The sequence below is a fragment of the Tasmannia lanceolata genome, unplaced genomic scaffold, assembly GCF_043159265.1.
Source record: "Tasmannia lanceolata isolate RefF3 unplaced genomic scaffold, GAP_Taslan_0.1 ptg000012l, whole genome shotgun sequence".
NCBI classification, from domain to species: domain Eukaryota; kingdom Viridiplantae; phylum Streptophyta; class Magnoliopsida; order Canellales; family Winteraceae; genus Tasmannia; species Tasmannia lanceolata.
Genome location: NW_027518689.1, coordinates 8190126 through 8194446, shown reverse-complemented (window position 1 = coordinate 8194446; position 4321 = coordinate 8190126). Strand labels below are relative to the sequence as shown.

At 40.0% G+C, this 4321-nt stretch overlaps 1 protein-coding gene across 1 annotated transcript; it reads right to left on the bottom strand.

Annotated features, from left to right (window-relative positions):
- Window positions 1–213: 213 nt before the first annotated feature.
- LOC143888519 (uncharacterized) lies at window positions 214–1934 on the bottom strand. Its single transcript, XM_077392974.1, has 2 exons — window positions 1926–1934; window positions 214–1809 (listed from the first exon to the last, which is right to left on the bottom strand). Exons 1-2 carry the CDS (start codon window positions 1932–1934, stop codon window positions 214–216), a joined length of 1605 nt encoding a protein of 534 aa, XP_077249089.1.
- Between the last annotated feature and the right edge of the window lie 2387 nt (window positions 1935–4321).

The window sequence follows — 4321 nt, the reverse complement described above, 5'->3', positions numbered from 1 at the left end:
TTATTTCAATTCAGCCGGGGCCATTCTGTAAGGTGTTTTAGAAATAGGCTCGGTCCCTGGCACAAGATCGATAGTAAAGTCGATCTCTCGGTGGGGAGGTAATTCAAAGTCTTCTGGAAAGACATCCAGAAACTCCCTCACCACAGGGATGTCTGAAACAGACAACTCAATACTGACTTCTTCCTTCTCCATGAAAGCCAGAAAGCATTCACATCATTTATTGATCAACTTCTGAGCTTTCACAGCTGCAATTACTTTAATCTTCTTCATAGGGCGCTTCACTCCCTCAAAAATGATTTCTTCTTCTCCAGGAATTGCAAATTTCACGATTTTATGAAAGCAATCCACATTAGCATGATAAGCTGCTAGCCAATCCATACCAAGGATAACTCTAAAATCGTTCATCTCCAATAGCACTAAATCAGCCAAAAGCTCTCTACCACCTATCTTTATAATACATCCCTTACACACTAAATTTGTAATTACATCATCTCCTAAAGGAGTAATAATTCTCAAAGGGAAATTTAGAGTAATAGGGGTCAAATTCAGTTCCTTCGCAAAAATTGGCGATATGAATGACAAGGTAGAGCCAGAATCTACAAGAATATGCACAGATGTATTATTAACAAAAAGCTGACCTTCAATGACTGCGTCGGAGGCATCAGCGTCTTGTTGATTAAGCGCATAGACTCGGTTGACAGGTGCTTGAGATGCACTCTTCTCCGGATTCTGCTGGCGATTCTGATACCCTTTCCACTGATTCTGCTGCTGCTGTTGCGCTGGGGGTTTCTGCTGCTGCTGATTATTATTAATTCGGTTCCCCTGATTCATTGCTGGCTGAAAATTCTGCTGCTGCCTTTGAGGTCTCATGTCCCTAAATGTAGGCTTAGGACACTCCAAAATCTTGTGACTCGGGTCTCCACAGTTGTGGCAGACATTCATCGTCTTCCAACACCTTCCAGCATGAAATTTTCCGCAAATAGCACAAGGAACCCTTGCAGGAACTCCATCTTCCATTCTCTGTCTCTTAGGCGGCGGCACTTGATTCCTGCTCCCTGATGGCGGCATTCTGGCGGCCATAATCACTTTCTCACTACGCTCAGCCATCTCGGCTTTCGCGCAAGCTTCTACCAAAGTCTGAGGTTCATGAAGAACAACTTTCGCCATAAGAGATGGGCGAAGGTTGTCAACAAACTTCGAAACTTTATCCTCCTCTGTAGAGGCATAGCCAGGTGCATACCTCGACAACTGCCTAAACTTGGCTCCATACTGAGCCACAGTCAAAGATCCCTGCTTCAGAGACGCAAACTGAGATGCCAATTCCCTCTTAACATGGTTAGGAAAGAATTGGTTGTTGAACCGTACTTTGAATTCGGTCCACGTCTCATTCTTAGCATAAGGATAATTTTGCAGTAAGGATCTCCACCACACTCCTGCTTGGTCCTTTAGTAAAAAGGTAGCCAAACGGATTTTCTGAATATCACTGCACTCCATCACTTCAAAAATTCCTTCCACTTCCAAAATCCAGTGGTCTGCAACCAAAGGGTCTCCCACTCCTGTAAACTCCGATGGCCTGTAGTCCCTGAATTGCCTGTGCAGCTTAGTCGGATCTGCTGCAGGCGCATGGCGAGCTGCTAGAGTGGTTGCAATGTTCTGCAAAGCGGCCTGATTAGCTGCTTGGTTAGCAGCCTGTGCCTGAGCTTGACCTCTAAGGAGATCAGCAATCATGAGTAAAGGATCTGCTCCTTCACCAACATGGGCATCACCACGACCTCTCCTAGCATTACCTCGCAACTCTCTTTGATCCATCTGTCAAAAGAACACAAAATTGTTAGTTCATAAAAATTCTAATTTACTTAATTTAATTATGATCATGTAAATTATGGTTAGGTTGTACTTTAGTTAATTAGGTTCAACTACCCAACCTTAGACATATACCCAGACTCGCACTAGGTTCCTCACTGACTAACCTAGATAAGCTCTGATACCACCTCTGTAACGACCCGGATTCTCAGGCTAAATTTTGAGGCAATTCTGAGCCTAGCTCTTTATAAAACAGAGCAAACGAGCCCCAAAAATCCGGATTGCTACGCCTCTCAAAAAAATAAAAGAGGCACAAAACACATTCATTCTTTCATACAGCGGAAGTCTTAGTTAAAAACAAATCATTTATTTAATGAAATAGAGACAAAAATAAGGGAAGAGAATTTTATTCCAATACTTTCAATAATAATTCCACAAATTTGCCAAATTAAATATCCATGCCCCAAAGGACTTTGGAAAGAAAACTAAAAGAAATAAATAACTGCCTAAACTATGCCATCTCTCCCCATCCCATTGCCTAGGTCATCTCATCAGCAAATGCTCCTTCGTTTTGATCGATTTGCTGGTTTTCTGGATTTTCGCCATTAAAGTCTGTTGAAAAGTTTTAAAGGTCAGGATGCAAGAATAACGGTTATGCAGAGTAATAAAACTTAACTTTAGGCAATTGAAGATGTAAAGATATAATCATCTCATATTAGAGGCATATCAAAGAAATTTAGCATATCAAGAAAGACATGGTATTTGGTGCAACAATAAGCAATAATATAGAGGTTTTTCTGATAGCACCTTTGAATTTGCAAAATAGGACTCTTTGTTAAATATGATTGTTCATTAGAGACTATTGCTCTAGTCATTAGAATCTAAGGTTCTAAAATCGTTTAGAGACTATGCTCTTCCCTTTCCTTCCCCATTAATTTCTATACACAATGATACCCATGTAGAATTATAACCTTCGAACTGTTTTTGTACGAGGATACCTTTCGCACTGTTTTTGTACGAGGAGTTCACGTAGTTCTTTTGACCTTCTCGCCCCTTTTTGGGTACGAGGGAAATGGTATCAAGGGTATATGAAACTATGGCCTTTAAATCATCTCCATCATAGGGTTGTGGGTTTTCAATGAAAGCCATGAATTGGATTCAAGAATCAAGAAACAAAAACATAAGAGGTTTTATCTAAATTTTCAAGAACTCTAGTTATAGTGTAGATTACAAAACATAATCCGAAATCTTGCCTTTGCCTTTGAATGGATTGGTTTGATTGATGTGATTGATTACTTGAATTGAGAGGATTGAATGAAGCTTGATGGATCTTGGAGTTGAAAGCCCTTCCTTCTTCTCCCTTTCCTTGAATTCTCCTTTTCTTACTCTCCTTAGGTTTTAGGGTTTTGATTTATGAAGAACATTAGGTTAAGATAGTGTATATATATGGTCATGAATCCTTTTAGGGTTTGTTTGGGTGTTAACTTACCAAAAAGGATGGAAATCGGCACTTCATAGAGAGTTTGGAAACTCTCGGATTCTCAATCCGCGACGTTCTCGGAGTTCCGAGGCATTTTCTCGGAGTTCCGAGAAATGCTCTCGGAGTTCCGAGAACCGGATTCCAAAACTACTGTCCGATTTCTCGGAATTCCGAGGTTATTTTCTCGGAGTTCCGAGATCTCTCCAGTAGTTCTCGGAGTTCCGAGAATTATTCTCGGAATTCCGAGAATTATTCTCGGAATTCCGAGTTTTTTTTTTTTTTTTTTTTTTTTTTTTTTTTTTTTGGGTTGTTACACATAGTACCCGATAGATTGAGTCCGGAGCTCTACTTTGTTTTATATATTATATATATACTTACTGACCTAGTAAAATCCAACTAGGAAGTACCCTTGTTTATATAATAAGTATATTGCATTCATATAAGGGTCGAACATGTGTTGCTTACACATATAAAGCTTAGAGTTCGGAGCTTTGTCCCATTTGTAGACTAGGGTAGCTCATTTTACATGGCTACAGCACGGTCCTAGTACACTTATCAGTCTGTCTTGAGTCAAGATTTTCTTGACTTAGCTAGATTAGATTAGGGTTGGTGCCCCTGGTTAGGATTTGTGTGTATTTGTATATACCTATATATACTGATTATGTATATTAGGGTTCTTCTCTTAGTTAGAGTTCCTTATTAGATTCAATCGGTTATATCCATTCCGTATTCAGATTTAGATCTAGTCAATGGTTTTTGCTTGCCATATCCTTGACCGGATTTTGTCCTTTGATCTATTGATTATAGGATTTGACCCGTTGTCATATATGTTCTCACCTTTGGTCGGTCCTTCATTTGGTCACCTTTCTCTGGTAACCATATTCCGAGTTAATCCTACCACCGTTATTCATATACCTTTGGTGGAGTTGTGGGAATCCTTTATAGCGTCGTCAGGCTGCCGGATTTTGTCCAGAATATTTTGAGCATGACCGCTATCCTTTAGAGTTAGTTAAACCATGAGTTTACCTTACCTTGACT